Below are 16,802 nucleotides of genomic sequence, written 5' to 3'. Positions count from 1 at the left end.
AAAAAATGTCCTCACCACTGAAGAAAAACGTTGTTGGTGTGGTGCCTTCTGCAAAACATTTTCTTCAGATTCGGTAAATATTTTAAAGCGGCAACATTTACAGTTTTTGTAAGTTAAACTTATATAAAATGCATACAGCTAACAAAATTTTATATCTGTGATTTGTTTCTTGTGGTATTTTGTTGAGAATACCATGTTGTTTTTTTTTTAACACTCTTTCTTTTCCAGGTCTGTCGTCGACATCCATTGTCCCCACAGTAGTGTTCCGTCTTGTTGTTTTTTATTATTGTTGTTACATTTTGTTTTAGTTTATTGTTCATATATATATATGTTAATAAAAAAATAAAGTTTGAAAATAGTTTTTCGTTTATATATTTGTTATTATAAAAAATAAAGTTTGAAAAAAAAATTAATAACGTTTTTGGTTGTTCTCTTAACTGCTGTGTGACTCTTTCTTGTTCTTATTACTGTTATTTGATGGAATCCACCATGGTGTTAAATTTTGGGGGACTTATCGCTGGAATACTGGTGATATCTGCAGTTTGCACCAACTTCTGAATAGTGTGTTAGATTTATCTCAACTTTACTTCCGTTAAAGTGCTGATAATGAAATGGAGAGTAGCCGTTCCCGTGCAAAAAGACACAAGGTGCACCTTTCCGATTTATTCTAAATACTAAAATCCTGTATTGAATTGCACTGAGGTATTGGCTGCAGTTACAGTGTACACACAAAATCTATTAAGAAATTTCATTGTCTTTATATTGATTGGGAATAGTGCGTCAGGTGCTGGATCTTGATGAGATGCACTGCTCAGTTCGTATATTGTTCTGCACACGAAAATAATCACATCACAACTTTCACACCAATTGCAATGCAAAACAAATTCCGGCGATAAGACACGTTAGCACCAGGGATTTTACACCTGCTTTCTGCTGGTGTTAAGCAGGACAACTACCTGCACCATGAAAGAGAACACAGCCAAGAGCCACACCAGAACACCCACAGGTACCATAGAGTCAATGAGCATGATACAGGGATACCCATGAGGGACAGAAGACTCATCTCAACAACTCCAGGACCGCCAATGCCCCCCAAACCCACATCTTAGTGTATCCCTGTGGTCGTTGTCTTAGCATGATAGGCACGAGCCCTGCAACATCACAGTGTGCTGTCACCTCAGCGTTGGCAGTGAGCCTGGATGTGTAGCTACGCACGCATCCTCCTGCATGCACAACTGGCGTGTGCTAGTCTGGGTTTCAAAGGGCAGTGCAGGGGTGTGCCTATCCGGCAAGGGGAACGGGGTGTCTTGGACATGTCCGTGTACAGGAAGTGCGGTAAGTGTGTCTCTGTGTTCTGGTGTGGCCTGCTACAAGAGCCGCAGCAGTTGATGTTGTAAACTGGCATGCACCACCTCCAAACGGCACTGTGATGTTGTAGTTGGAATGTAGCAGGACATGCGCAAATAGGCATTACAATGGTGTGCTGTACGAGTGCACGAGATACAACAGCGCACCGTACAAAAGTGTGGGGGCTCGTGGGAGGGAGGTGCAGCCGTTTGGCAACATAACACACAGTGAACTCGACCATGTGCCACATGCTGGGCATCTCATCCATGATGACCACGGTCGCAGACATCCCACAACACCAACGACTGGCCTTTGTACACATCCTGTATGAATGCAGCGTGGTTTTCACTTCTATGCTTGTTCAGTGGTGTGATGTTGGCCGGTTGTGTGACTTGTGCTGCTTGTTGGTGTGTTTCATTTTGGCCATTGTTAGTCTATATGTGTGTTGTACTTAATTGTGCATGTGTGCCATTCTGCCCATCTCCCCCCCTCCCCCCACTCCCTGCTTCTTCCTCTTCCTACTGCTGTTGTGTCTATAATTTTGTTGCTGCACACATAAATACATGTAAAGAATAAATTAGAATAGTTCCTTGATTCTTTTAGGTTTCAAAACTTCTCTAGTGGTTTCTTTTTAATTTTCCATATGAACCGTTTTTTTAATATTGAACAACACATCGAAGTCAGAAGTGCAACATATTCTATCAACACACTTTCTAGAACATTCTACAACACGTGCAGGTTAAAAGTTCATCAATGTTTTAAAACTTTACGATATTTTTTTGTAACATTTTCTTTGGATATTTAATGACACGTGCAGGTTAAAAGTTGACGATTGTTTTAAGTTCGAACAGTGCCTTTCAAATGCAAGTAGCAGGTGTGGTTGATCTGAGCAAATTTTATCCTTTGATATGTACTCCACGTTGAAACTGCTTTTTCTTAACCAATCACAAAGATGCTTTTCCACAAAACTAATGTGCACCCTACTTTTAATAAAGAATGCTTTTCATGATATCTTCAGAGATAAGTTATAGATAGGAATTAGCATTTAAAAAACCTTTGAAATTCACTGAAAAAAAAATAGGTTTCAGGGGCGTTATAGTTGGTAATTGGCATTTAAAAAACCTTAGAAATTCACTGAAAAAACCAAAGGTTTCAGGGGCATTATAGTTAGCTGGACATTTCCCTCGTACAAAACCCTAGAAATTCCCCTGTTTATAGTTAGTTCAGCTAACTATAACTCGCGCCTCCGCAATGCACTGCTGATGACGTCACATATGACATCACTCATGACATGGTCAGTGACATCATTGGCCCCACTTAAGTTAAAGCCCCAGGGGGGGGTGGTCCCCCGAGCTTGGGGGTCCGTAACGGACCCCCTATTTTACATATTCAGTGCCCCGGGAAGGTGGCGGTCCCCGGGGCGTGTAGGCTGGCTCGAGCCCCCCACACAGGCTTTTAAAAAAAAAAAAAAAAAAGCCCCAGGGGGTGGCGGTCCCCGGGGCTGCGGGGGAGCCATGAGCCCCTCTGCATACATTAACATAAGCCTGGGGGTGGGGGGCCCCTCTGGGCCCCCCATTATAAACCCATATTGCCCCCGGGACTTGGCCCTCCCGGGGGCTAAATCTTACCGAAGCGCGGAAGGCCGCGCTTCGTTTTTTTTTGTTAGCGGGATGCGCTATTCCGCGGCATCGCGCAATTTTTGGCCTTGGGGGTCCTTGTGGGACCCCCTGAGCAGGCCTAGGGGGTCAGGGTGTTTCTACCCTGCCCCCTTGTTGCGTTTTGCGTCTTTGTTTTTGTGCTTTCTTGTGCCTCGGTTCTACCGAGGCACAAGATGGCTGCCAACACTTCCTGATTCAGAGTGTTGGCAGCCAATTCGCATTCGGCTCGTGCTCGGGAGGGTTCGGGGAGGGTGCGTGGAGGATCCACGGATCCTCCGCGGCCATAGATATCACTAACTTTTTTACCTTAATTTTTTCAAGAACTACTGTACGGATCCACACCATATATGCAAAAGGCATGAGTCCGAACTGAGGACTACCTCTTTGCCAAATTTGGTGTCATTCTGTTCAGCGGTTCGACCTGTAGCTGCAACAACATATCCTATGGGAAATTGCATGGGGAAAACGTGTTTTGGGACCCCCCTTTTTCCTCGGCCCCCACTTGACAGATCACCGCAAAACTTTCAGGGTAGGGGCGGAGCGGAGCTGAGCTGGCCAAAAGTTTGGAAAATTTCGCGAGGATTCATCAACCGGCGCCAACGTTATTCCCAATAGAATGTTGCGGATTTCCTATGGAAAATAGGTCCTAACTAGAACTATCTACTGGCGACCGCCAGTAGATAAAATATATATATATATCTCATGCCACTAAACATCTATGACCCAATAAAATGGCTATGTACAATAAGTGGTGTAATATGTTAAGCATAAACATACACTCACACATACACATAATGAAGAAGAGTTGATAGTTAAACTCTGTCCAGTGTTTTCTATAATCATGTTCTGAATATATGAAAGGAAAAGGTTAACCCTCACACCTAAATAGACAGTTTCAGAAAGTGAGCTTTGCTCCAAAAGTGTCTCCACCCCAACATTGTTACCTTTATCCTTGAACGTAGTGTTTCTTGACTAAGACTAAATTTGATTGTGCTATCTGTTTCGACTGTGGCTCCTAAGTTCCATACTGTAGCTTCAACAAAGAATTTACATTTCCCCTTTCTTCAAAGTCCATATGGGCAGATTCAAATTCCCATATTTAACATGTAATTGCCTGCCATAGACCAAATCCTCCATGTTTTGAAGATATAATGGAGCCTTACACATCCAGCAGAAGCACATTTTTCATGAACCAACTTCTATTAAGCAACCATCTCCACATCTGTGGGCTTTGGTACACTCATTTTGCATCCTAACTGTCCTGCCCTCACTGTTAGAAAAAGACTCCCTCAAAAACTCAGTGCCATTCTCTACGCCACTAAAGCCCTGAAAAATTCTCATTTAAGAATTCCTCTAATACCTAGGTCTGGTTTGAATATGCCCAGTGATGATTTAACTTGTAGTTGGAAAATGATAACCTATCTTGCACGCTACCTGTTTTTACAGGTCCCTATTTATGGTTACAGTCTTGCTTTTATCTTAGTTGGTCAGTGGGTTATATTGTTAGCTTTAGATGTGCGAAAATGTGGATGTTTTAAATTTTACAACAATTTAGTAATCTCTGTATGTTTGAAAAATCTCAAATGCATTTATCAGATCAACACATTTTGTTCTATTCTGCAGGGTATTGATGACATTACTGGGGAACCATTGATACAGCAGGAAGAAGATAAACCAGATGCAGTTGTTACCAAACTCAGACAATACAAGGATGTTGCAAAACCTGTTATAGAATTATACAAGTAAGAGGCATTTACAACCATGTTTCTCCTTCTGTTTTTTACTGTTGATTACATTTTAGCTGCTCGTTTTGTGCTTGTGCTGTGTGTTGCCATTCCTACTGGATTTGAGTGTGAATGTCCTGTTTGCTGATGATGATTGTATTATTAAACTTTAACGTCCATCGGCCTGCATGGCTGAGATGCAACAATAACATGGCCCCTGCTGCTTAACCGTCTCATACACCCTGCATTGTATATGAATTCCCCGATCTCGCTCAATAGGTAAACTGAATTTTCCTGCGTTAAGTCACTATATCATGCAGTTACTTGGTAGAATATCCCTGGTGCGAAAGGTCGCTTCTCCAAGTCTTTAAGAAAATTTGATTTGACCAGTGGTCACTCTTCTCACCGGATTCAAATACGTTAACACACCTGGTTTGATAAACCCTGCTATACTGGTCAACATGCAAGTAAACCGGTGTAATATATTTATCATAATGAGCTCAGGATCCAGGAGAGGAACTTTCTCTAGTACTAAAAGCTCAAACTCCAAACTCTAATTTTACTGCCTCAAGAGTTTCTCATTGCAAACTCGGTCAATGACAGAGGGCCCTCCTAATCTATCCTTCAAGCTATACCACACCGTACAGAGTTTGATGAGGTGAAATTATCTCCCCTGAACCCACTAATAACCATAGTAATTCAAAACCAGCATTCAAGAAACTTTTTTTTAATGGTTTAGGAGAAGTCTTTAAATACCTAGGTTCATCACCGAAGAGATCAATTAGTGCTCTAAAAAGCTCCATACTTTAATATCGCAGCAAGAGACTTTACGTATTAAAAGCGTTGGAGACCAGAAAAATATTCAGTCTGGATAATGTTTGAGTAGCTGAGTTGAAGGAAAACTGTTTAATTCAAGGATGCAATTCATGCCAAATGTCAACAGGTTGTCGACATTCTGTTATCCATTCTATAATTGCAAAATGGACCTACAAAAGGATGCCAGTTTATGCACTTCTCCTGTTCTTGATTTAATCCACAGGTCCAACTGCGTCTCCGATGTTGCTTCTCCCCCAGTGAAATGCAGTGGTTGTTGATTAACACAACTACTCACTTGACTAGTCAGTCATTCTTAAAATCAGGTTGGGGACCCTTAGAAACACTTTGTGTGACATCCTGTTACTGCATGTGACTAGAACACCCCTGAACAATTGTTTTAGTGGTGACACCCTTCTACATTTTTCAACTAATTCTCTTCTTTTCCATTTGTAATCATCTGTTTCTCAAGAGATAACTGACCAAACTGAATAGGTAATGTGATTCAGAAGAATGGAAAGAGCCTAAGAATAAGATCCTCTCTAGTGTGGCTCATTTAAAATCAAATCGGGATGCTTGAAGGATTTTTTCTAGATGTGGGCGTCTGAGCTGGAACTCTGCGAGCCTCCAGCCTTTCATCTGAGTGAGCTACATTAGTTCTGTCTTGAAGATGCCCATCTGTTACTGAACTACATTCCCTCCTTAATACCCAAAAAAGATGATTGTTTTTCTGGTCCTATTCTCCAAGTCATTGAGTTTGCTTTTAAGAGAGCGCATCTGAACTGGACTTTTTTAGCTGATGGTCTATAGTACTTAACATAAAAACCCAACTGGTCGCCCACTACACCCCCCTGTTTTGTTTCAGCAGATCTCTAATGCTTTTCTGAAGTGATGAAGGAATTTGATCAGAATCAAATGGGGTTAATCTGTCTGAGCCAGTGTTTGATTCCTCCTAAGCGGAGCATGATACAAACTCCGCGTAGGTTATTTTTGTAGGTATGCCATAGTCTCTCCCAGGTGGTTGAATGTATTCAACCTATCATCGTCCAAGCTTCAGCAGTTGTATCCCACTGATTTATTGGTACTTGGACCACTTATACCTCTTCTTTGCAAAGTTAAGAAACAATTGGGGCAGTTAATTGAGTTATAGGAGTAACTAGAACAGAGAAAGGGTGGCCGTGTAAGAGTAGGAGTAAATTCTTGTCAAAGCTCTTGTCTCTTGATCTGGTAAAACAACTCTCAATATTTGGCTTGGTCAATAGTTTACCCTCCTTCCTAACCCTCATCACACCCATGTTCGAACTACCAGTAGGATTGAGAGATATATATATCTTGTCGAGCTACATATTTGTGGTCAATTTTAGTAAAATGTTACTTACTATAGAATCAGTTTGTTTCAGTTTAGTGCTTTATTTCGATATCATAAAAGCATCCAATAAAAAAAACAATGTTACAGAAGTGCACATTTGGCAAATATTGCTTACATAACCGAATCATAAAAGAGCACTAATTCTCAGCAACAAGGTTTAAACTTTGTATAAATCTACATAATGAAAACGGTTTAAAATTCATTTTAAAAGCCATATACAGTTACATAAATGACAACAAAGAAGAGATATAAAAGTGCAAGTCCAACATTCCAATCTTTTAAGCCCATCGGAGGTATCTTGCCCTCCATAGTTGCCCCTTAGTAGTGCCAGATTGGGCCAGTTGTCAAATGACGTGTAGGCTGGTATAAAGTGCAAATGCATAGAATCTTGCTTAATCAGTAGGTCAAGCTTAAATCTAAGGCTAGGGTACTGGCTTTGCAGCTCCTACGGTGTAATGTTGGTCCCCCCCTCAGGGCCTTTTGTCTGACTATCTAGGCACAGCTAAGAAACTTAGCCACATCACATGCAAAAAGAGTTATTGAGTCAGATTTCAATATACGCAAAGCAACCCGATGGTTTAGTGTGCCCAGATGTTGGCAGATTGGTTTGAGCCAGTTTAGCCTTGCCGCTTTGTATGCCGGGCAAGCAAACATGACGTGGGCAACACACTCCAACGAAACTCTGCATCATGGACAATCCTCTGTTATCTGATAGGGTGGGTGCCATTTTGCAGTCAATGCACGAACGGGAAGCATGCCCAATCTAAAATGAGTGTACAGCATCCTATCTCTGCGTACCTGAATTGTGTCCAGGTAAGGCTCGAAACCTCTACTCAACTTATGGAGATAAAATTCCTCCGTTAATCTTCTCACATTTTGTTTGCTTATTTCCTGGCTGTCCACCCTCTCCCAATATATTCGTTTAAGTTCCAATTTACTGGGTGGAACTTGTCTATATCGGTAGTCACCAAGACCCAAAGCTATCAGTGTTTTCCTGATGCTTGTTATCCAGCAGATTCTATGGCTGACGTCTAGACACATAACTTTGGTTAATGCTTCCGCATACTTGGAAAGCTCAGAGGTCCATCTTAAGCGGGCCCAGAAGAGCAGTGGGCGCAGCTTGACAATATTTCTAATTGGCCTCCTGCCCATAGCTAGCATCAAGGAAGAAAGTGGGACTTTTCGGGGGAGCATTACCAGTCCCCTCAAACTTATGCTCAGATCTACTAAACTCATCAATGTTATCGATTCCCCCATAGCTCAGCTCCATAGAGGGCTGTGCTAATTACTATAGCGTCGTAAATCGCAAGTGCCGGGGCAACCGGTCTGCTCTGAGAAAGCGGTGTTCTTTCGCTAGTGCTCCGGCCATGTGTTTGTGTTTTAGCAACATCTTGGCTAGGTGAGGCTTCCATGACATCCTGTCAGATAGTCGAATTCCCAGATAATCAAAGGTGATAACGCCAGGTGAGCCCCACCCAGCACAAGATTGCTTCTAAAGGATTTGTGGGGGTTAAATGCCATAAGTTTTGTTTTTGAGGTGTTAATGACCAGGCCCCGAGAGTCACAGAAAGATTGGACTCGGGTCAGCAATTTTTGCAGCCCTGCTGGGGTCTTAGAAATCAACGGGGTGTCATCAGCAAACAGGAGAGTTGGTACTGTGTCGCCCGCCAGGGTTGGGGCATCAACTGGATCTTCTTGGAGGAAGCTAACCACCCCATTCATATAGAGAGAGAACAGGGTGGGAACCATAACACAGCCCTGGCGGACTGTCCTGTTGACTAGATTCTGCTCCGTTAGCTGACCCTGTAATCCCCATCTTACCTATGCATAATTACACTCATGGAGCCTGATCACCAAGTTCAGACTAAATGGGGGTATGCCCATACTTTCCAGGGTCTGCCATAGCTTACGTCTGGGTACTAAGTCAAAAGCAGTTTTTAAGTCCATAAAGGAGAGGTATAGACTGCCCTTTCCAATTACCACCACCTTCCAATATATAAGGAGTAGCCTGAATACCTGGTCTTACCGTCCCAGTACTTATCCTAAAGCCGGCCTGGTAGTGGGATAAGATGGCTTTGTCTTCTGCCCAAGTTTGAATCCTCTGTAAGATGACTCTCCCAAAAACCTTCTGGCATGGCATCTAACAGACTAATAGGTCTGTAGTTGGAGGGGTCTTCCCTTGCACCCTTTTTATATATTGGAGCCACTTCTGCGGCCTTCCAGGACTCCGGTACTGGGCAGCCACTACCAATAGCATTGGCAAGTAGAAGGAAATAGCGTGCCCAATTTGTAGGATTTGCAAGGAACAAATCGCCTGGTATGCCGTCCGGACCAGCAGCTTTGGCAGGGACAATCTTCCCAATGCAGCTTTGATTTCGGGGAGGACAAAGTGCTCGCTAACATTTTCACTACTATAGAATCTTAGCTTCGCAATATTTTGTCCTGCGATATTTGTGTTTCCGATATTCTGTCTAAATACCACTTGTGGAAAATACGAAGTTCTGTGACCATAACATACAGCAGCGTAACCTGAAGACCTACCTCCTCAGCCTGTTGAAATAACAGTTTCTAGTGTTCCAGGACACTGAGCACTTTAGTACTGCCGAGGTCCTCTCGCTGAACGTTCTTGGCTCCATATGCATCTTATGTTCACGTTTTACAACAACACAACAAAAAAGCCTCCGTGAGGCATTGTGAACGCAGCACCCAGGGAGGGCGCTGTAACTTGGTAACTGAAATGGATTCTAAAGAGGGCTTTATCTTAAGCGTGAGGGCAGTGGCCGTCACGCTAGGAATTCTCAACCATTAGCGTCAGGAGGATAAAAATACACCCATTGCTGTAAGGTGCCCCGCTCCTTGTGTACCTTCCAGGACTTTCAGGTTCTGGGCTGTGCGATAGGCTCTTAAACATTTCATTGGCAATAGATTGCTTATTTTTATTTAACTTTTTTGCTAGTATTTTATTCCTGTAGCATTGTCCTGCTAGATTGTTTTTTTTGTTATTGTTGTATTTTCTTCCTTGGCGTCTCCAGATATTTTCAAGTAGAGGTCGGGCTGAACTTGATGCAATACAATCCTAGTGCAAACTTGTGCTATGCACGTCTTTGCGTCAACGCCATTCGCTGCTTATCACCTCTTTCTACCTGTTAATTCTAGGCTCCTGCATAATACCCCAAATGTGTAAGATAATTTGCCCGCTCTTCTTTTTTTTTTTTTATATTTTTTTTAACAAAAAATATAAATGTTAAACCCACATAAGATGGGGAGGCCCTCCTAAACCTGGGAGTTAAAGGATTAAAGAGGCACATTGTAAACAAATGTTATTCCTTGCCATATTTTTAACATTGCCTAAAATAACTACACTCAACCACGTGATTAAGCAATGAGGGTTAATATTTGCAGCCCCGTGTGGAAAAGGACCGTTATTGCTTCGAAATATACATTATTATTATTGCCCAAACACACACTGAGTATTTTTAACAGTCATTAGATACTTATTTAAGCTGCACTGTTATCGCATTGAGAGAAGACAATTGATGCTTCCACAGTTATTTTGCGTGACTATATTGTGTTTTGGAGTTACAATTGTCCAACACAATCCTATTTAAAAAAAAATAAATGTAAAACATGCTTAAGGATTTAAATAGTGAACACGTATTTTTAGAATATGTAATACTTTATTGGTATTTCAGGTATTGAGCAGTTGAGTACATGTTTCTACTGGTCTATTACGTCATCTCCAAACAAACCATGATCAGAAGACACTTCTGGTTTTTCTCTGCCTTTCTCGTTAACCTGTTTATTAAATTTTTACTTCAAGTTGCTTTTTCCGCATTTATTGTAGAGACATCAAGGGTAGAAAAAGTTGGATTTGTTTTGTCTATTTTCATACTGCACAGAAAGAAGCACACCTTTTTAGGTCTCGGCTGCGAAGGCTGCGCTTGCGCAGTCTCGCTCCGAGATTTAATGACTTTGAGAAGAGGGGCTTGCACCCGCCCCTCTTCTCTCCTGTTCTCCATTGGCTGGCCTCTTAAATGCTGGCCAGCCACTGGAGAAGAGGTCCAGTCACTCCGTTGAAGCCCCGTCCTTTTCGGATCAGGGGGCGTGTTTTTTGCGAGAAGTCTCAGGGAGGAGACAACAGCAAAACACGCCCCCAAATCCGAAAAGGACGTGGCGTTTCTCCGAGGCATTTTCTGCTGTGCCTCGGAGAAAGGCGGTGGTGTCTTCCGGTGCCCTCGGCAGAATAGTTAAAAAAATACTTTTCTTTCTTAGTTCGGGGCGCCCCTCCCACCATCCGCGCATCGAGGCAAGCAGAACGTGTCGACATAATGAGGACCGTCGCCTTGAGAGGCACTGGAAGTGTGGCGTGGAGGTTTGGGGGGATAATGTTTTACAGAAGGACATGACGTGTGCCAATTATGGGGAACTTTGAAGACCCTGACCGACACGCGGGAAGGATGTAAATAAACAAGCATTGGAGGCGCTAACCGCCGCTGGGGAACAATTACAATATAGCGCCACCTCATTCATAGCGCTGCTAACTCTGACTGCAGACCCATGAGCCCCGGTGCCACTGCACCATTGATAAATACGCCTCTGATCAAGCAAGTAACGTTAAAACGCACGCTCGTAGCACAGAAAACAGTCTGGAAATCAAATCACAATCGCTTTGCACGGAGCAGTTACGCGGATGATGCCAGTGTGTGCGCTCGTGGCAATGAATGGGGGCACAGGGAGAGCCAGCGCCGGGGATGGCGGAGCTCCAGTCCCACATCCACGCGCTCTGTCTCACAGTCAGCCAATGAATGGCCTCGATGAGCTCAAGGGCTTCAACCATTGGCTCTCTGGTGTGCTGTCATTTGCATAGAACTCGCCCATTTGCCGCTCTGAGTCTCAGGTGGAAGACAGCAAGGAGTTAGCAGGAGTGGGACTCCCGGCTCAGCTGCTCTCTGCCTGTGGCACCTCCACCAAACGCCCTGAATCCGTGCCCAAGGAAGGTCCCACGCAGGCTTCTCCTTCCTTTTTGCTTTGGGGTTTTGCAGAGTCGGTGTTGCAGTTCTTTGGGAATTGGACCACACGAGACATACGAGGTCTGCCACAGACAGTGCAATAGTCCCGGAAGGAGCACCCTCTGGACGAGAGCAGAATCGGAGTGTGAGACCCTCCCCCTCCTCCTCACCAGGCTGCTGCACCCCTACCTCGAGCCTGACGTACACCTCTTTGAATGTGAAACACTCCGGGCAGGCATCTGGTTGGAACCTAAAGGGGTGATGCACGGGCCCCCTACGGAGGGAGCATTAAGTGCCTTTTCAGCTCCTTGGGATAGCTAGAGTGCAGCCGTCGAGGGAGGTCTGGACAGTCTTGCTAATAAATATTCATTGTTGAATATTTAGCGCTTGCCTCCAGATTCTTGCGATTTTATAGCGCTATACAAAACTGATGTTATGCAACTGAATGTTCCTTATTTTTTCATCCCCGACGGTTGAGTCTACCTCTGTCTATTTCGAGCCCGTGACTTGCTAGTCGTCTCCTTTTTGAGGTAACTGATACACTAACCCACCGATCGATCTCGGTGACGTTTGGAGCTCTCGTGCGTGTATTGATGGAATAATGGAATGCTCTTTCTCTGGCATGGCTTCGCTTTGAAACGCTTCAGAAAGGACAGGTTGTCTTACTTCTCTTTCCTGGATCTAACCCACCATCTCGGCTGGCACTTTCTCCGGCTAGCCCTGGTCTCAGCTCCAGTCTAATGCTTGGCAGGTTGTCGTGCAATCTGACCGCATAATACCACTTGACCCTGAAGAATAACCATATGACACTAACTACCGCCGTACTGCAGCGTCTTTGATCTCCACACATCAGGTGCTACTTTCCAACAATCATCTGGCACTTTTTCATCACCCCAGGCTGACGCAAGGCTCAATCAACAAGCTTTATTTCATACCAGCACTTTGCACGCACAAATCAGCTGCTGGCGCACTAACCCGCTGAGCTACCTATCAGGTGAAATTTTAGCCGAGTTTTTGACATGGTGCCTGGACTGTCGCTCTACCCACATTTAAGGTACTGGGATTGTGGTTCACTGGGCCGAGGAGGTCCGGGGAAGGAATGACCAGGTACTGGGCATCATGAACTTGCCCTGTTTGCTGGAAGCCCCCGTGCCCTCCTGCACCCGGCGCCCCTCGTGTTGACCATGCAAGTGAGGATAGGGGTCATCGGCGGCTACCCAGGACCCCGGAACACCGCGCGCTGCTGCGCCTGGACACCGTGGATATGGTCTCTGTTTTTAGGTCTCGGGACCATCCGGTCGGCAGACCGGAAGTCCGGAGATTTAATGACTTGGGAGAAGAGGGGCTTGAACCCGCCCCTCTTCTGCCCTGTTCTCCATTGGCTGGCCTAGTAAATGCTGGCCAGCCATTGGAGAAGAGGTCCCGTCACTCCAATCATGCCCCGTCCTGTTCGGATCGGGGGGCGTGTTTTTTGCGAAAAGTCTCAGGGAGGAGACAACATCAAAACACGCCCCCGAATCCGAAAAGGACGCTGCCTTTCTCCGAGGCATTTTCTGCTGTGCCTCGGAGAAAGGCGGTGGTGTCTTCCGGTGGCCTCGGCAGAATAGTTAAAAATACTTTTCTTTCTTAGTTCGGGGCGCCCCTCCCACCATCCGCGCATCGAGGCAAGCAGAACGTGTCGACATAATGAGGACCGTCGCCTTGAGAGGCACTGGAAGTGTGGCGTGGAGGTTTGGGGGGATAATGTTTTACAGAAGGACATGACGTGTGCCAATTATGGGGAACTTTGAAGACCCTGACCGACACGCGGAAAGGATGTAAATAAACAAGCATTGGAGGCGCTAACCGCCGCTGGGGAACAATTACAATATAGCGCCACCTCATTCATAGCGCTGCTAACTCTGACTGCATCTTTGGTCCTGTAGCTGCGATGTCCCCCTTACCCTCCAGGAGCATTTCCGGCACACATCCCATTAAATCCCAATATTATTATAACTAGTTGGAAATGGCAGGCAGGTGAACACAAGGCTTTGCTGCAGCTCAGTGGGTTGTGCGCCACTACACAGCGAAGCTCTTAGAGGTGAAATGCCTCCCTGCCCCCGCCTATGACGCGCTGATATTTCTATGTTGCAGAACGTCTCACGTGCTGTGTACATTTCAACAACGCGTTTTGAAGAAAAGTTGCCACAATCGAGTTATTTAAGTAATAAAACACCCCACACCACTGAGGCGTACTGTAAATCATGCTGACTCCAACCATAGCGCCACTTTTAATTCTATCAGTGCCACGGGGCAAGGCTATTTGTAGATCAGCAGGCGCAGAGGCACCAGACCTGGGAGAATGGAGAGCCAATTTACCTACATCATGGCTGTCTTTTATTACTCAATCAAATTGGGGGGGGTGGGGGCATTTCTAACCCTTGCTGCGTCACTGGAGCCGCTTCCAGGCGCTGCGCAGGGTGCCTTTTCCCCATTTGTGCACGGACTGTACTCCCAGGCTGCGCTCCCTGGGGGTCTGCCCCCACCCAGCCTTTTCCTGTGCTCAGTGCACTATCCTCAAAACTCTTTCCCTCCCATGTGCACCCCGGGGCCTATTCACAGAGTCTCGTCTCTAAGGCTGGACATGCAGCAATCACAAATAAACAAGCATTTACAATGCAATGGTCTCGGCATTGGTAAAGTTAGAGCTATTGGCATTGCTCATGACATTATTTTTGTTTATGTTTTTGTTTTTAAAACATTTAAAGAAATGGCATTGTTATTTACAATGTCAATAGCTTAATCACTCTCAAATGCAAGACCTATTGCATTTGCACCCACACACAGAGCCACCTACACACACACTGATTAAGCTATTGACATTGTAAACAACAATGCCGTTTCTCTACATGTTTTACAAACAAAAACATAAACAAAAATAATGTCATGAGCAATGCCAATAGCTCTAACTTTACCAATGCCGAGACCATTGCATTGTAAATGCTTGTTTATATTACCTTAAGTTATCCTGACACTCACATGCCACTCAGCCAGATGTTGTAAACAACCCCCCAAAAAATCAAATAATGGCAGGTTTTTCCAATTCTGCAAATTTCTAAAAACTATTCACTCATGTATCACTCTAAAGGTAACATTAAAATGACTGACATTAAAAGCTTCTATATCGCGCAGTTCCTGGATATGGGTCTTTAGCATGTTGGCAAAGCTTCTGCCCGATTGTCCTTTCTCAGATTCTAGGCACTCCTGGTAGGATCTCTCTTGGGCTGCTGATGCAAAGAATAAAATAAAAGTTATGAACACTGGAGAGTATGTACAAATAGCTCATAGAGAATTTAAATAAAACTATGTGACATAACTGTTTTCCATGGACACCCATGCCCATTCCAACTGTGCCTTCACATTTAATAACATAATCAATATCCTACATGTGATGCTGATTTATTTTTAAATAAAACAAGCTTACTCATGTTTTTAATAGAATTGTTGGTATGGTTCCCTTAATTTAACACCGATATCTCTTGGCATAACCCTTTTACTGTTCATTAAGTGCTGATGTGTGTAAAAGTGCAACCTCGATAGGGCCAGTCTATTAAATAGACCCTGAAAAGAGTTGTGTTGTCTCCTGTCCCAGGACCGTATCTCTCCTTTTTCTGCTCCATACTATGGATGTTTATTGATTGAAATGCCAGGGATATACTGTAAGAGACACTACACAGCCCCTTACTCCTGATGAGGTTGCAGGTATGGGAACTACATTAAGTAAACAATACTTTAATAGCTATATTTACTCATAGTAGGTCACATGTTGATGCCATTTTTGCATAACATCTGCGTTGCAACCAAAGATTGTCTAGCATTGCAGCAGATATATTCATCCAATGCAGCACCAGAAGGGCGTTCAGTAGAGTGTGCAGAATGCATGCCCCTTTATATTAATGAGGCAGAGATTCATCTTGCAAATATCTGCAAATGCCTACAAACCAGTGCTTAGTTGTAAAAAAGTAATTGCCAAGGTCCTTTTCAAGAGGCCCCTGCAGCTTGCACCACACATTCTCCCCGTCAGTGCTGCCAATGGCAATACCAACACAACTACTAGCCGTCACAAGCCTACCGTGTGGCAATTCAGACTACTCCAGGCCACTCAAAGCTATAAAAATGGCATGCTCACATATAACTTGTATTAAATTAGTAAACATCTGTTGTTCTTATCTCAAAGTTTGACCATGTGGCAGATGGTCATAGGTACATGCAAAAACAACAGTTGATGGACAGAATGCAGAACAATGTCATACAGTCACCCCAGTACAGAGATCTGGGCCTAATTCCATCGTTGTTTTGCTCACCATGCCATTCCAGTTTTAACCCAGCCATATGCAAATCAGTCTTAACCCTGTGCCTCATGGGAACAGTCCAGCCCGAACTGCCAAGGCAGGTCCTTCTTGGACTGGAAACAAGCATCCTAGGACCGGTTTCGGGGTTTCACCCCTCTTCAGCCAGGATAGCTTGATTCCAGTGGCATGGCGAGCACGGGACCCACGTCTGGGCATACCCTTCCCACTCGGGGTGACAAATGCAAAAACAACAGTTGATGGACAGAATGCAGAACAATGTCATACATTCACCCCAGTGACAGATCACTGTCTGGGAGTGCAGTCACATTTAAGCTACGCTTGTAACATTCAGTGAGTTAAACGTCACTTCTCAAAGCTGATTTTCCCCACAGCAGGATCTTTTTGGCCATGTCTGAACTGGGGTGGCGGAGTGAGCTAAAGAATGATGATGGATTAAACCCAGATCAGTTGACTGGGGGTGAGTGCTGGCAATGTTCAACACTCTGTCCATCATCCCCTTTGGTTTTGCAGTTGGTCATAGGTATCATGGT

At 44.3% G+C, this 16,802-nt stretch overlaps 1 protein-coding gene across 2 annotated transcripts in view; it reads left to right on the top strand.

Annotated features, from left to right (window-relative positions):
* Positions 1-16,802, top strand: part of AK4 (adenylate kinase 4) — a 259,967-nt gene that overhangs the window by 209,475 nt on the left and 33,690 nt on the right. For both annotated transcript variants that reach the window (XM_085602369.1, XM_085602370.1), the window contains exon 5: positions 4,629-4,747. In XM_085602369.1, coding sequence (XP_085458495.1) covers positions 4,629-4,747 — 119 coding nt within the window. The remainder of the gene's footprint in view (positions 1-4,628; positions 4,748-16,802) is intronic.

The sequence above is a fragment of the Triturus cristatus genome, chromosome 4_2 (genome assembly GCF_964204655.1).
Source record: "Triturus cristatus chromosome 4_2, aTriCri1.1, whole genome shotgun sequence".
Classification (NCBI taxonomy): Eukaryota; Metazoa; Chordata; class Amphibia; order Caudata; family Salamandridae; genus Triturus; species Triturus cristatus.
This window is presented reverse-complemented; position numbering and strand designations above follow the sequence as displayed.